General features: G+C 67.2%; 1 protein-coding gene across 1 annotated transcript in view; it reads left to right on the plus strand.

Annotated features, from left to right (window-relative positions):
- The window catches only part of AHDC1 (AT hook, DNA binding motif, containing 1), a gene marked incomplete at its 3' end in the record, with an annotated part of 8,160 nt that extends 7,898 nt beyond the window's left edge, over positions 1-262 (plus strand). The window contains 1 exon segment of the mRNA XM_010134257.1: positions 86-262. Coding sequence (XP_010132559.1) covers positions 86-262 — 177 coding nt within the window.
- Between the last annotated feature and the right edge of the window lie 3 nt (positions 263-265).

Raw genomic sequence — 265 nt, forward strand, 5'->3', positions numbered from 1 at the left:
GTAGGTGTGGGGGTGCAGAGGCACTCGGGGCAGGCCGGGCTGGCTGGGCGTGGCTGATGCCAGCATCCCTGTTGTCCCCGCGCAGGGACAGGGCACGCCACCCCGCCCCAGGGCTCTCCAGCCCAGGGGGACATTCCCAGCTCCCCGGACGATGCTTCGGATGAGATCATGGACCAGCTGGTGAAATCGGTGACTCACAATGCCAACCCCCGGCCCTGCACCAACAAGGAGCGCAGGAGGTCCCGCGGCAACAGGAAGTCCTGTA

Source organism: Buceros rhinoceros, unplaced genomic scaffold (genome assembly GCF_000710305.1).
Source record: "Buceros rhinoceros silvestris isolate BGI_N320 unplaced genomic scaffold, ASM71030v1 scaffold22264, whole genome shotgun sequence".
Classification (NCBI taxonomy): Eukaryota; Metazoa; Chordata; class Aves; order Bucerotiformes; family Bucerotidae; genus Buceros; species Buceros rhinoceros.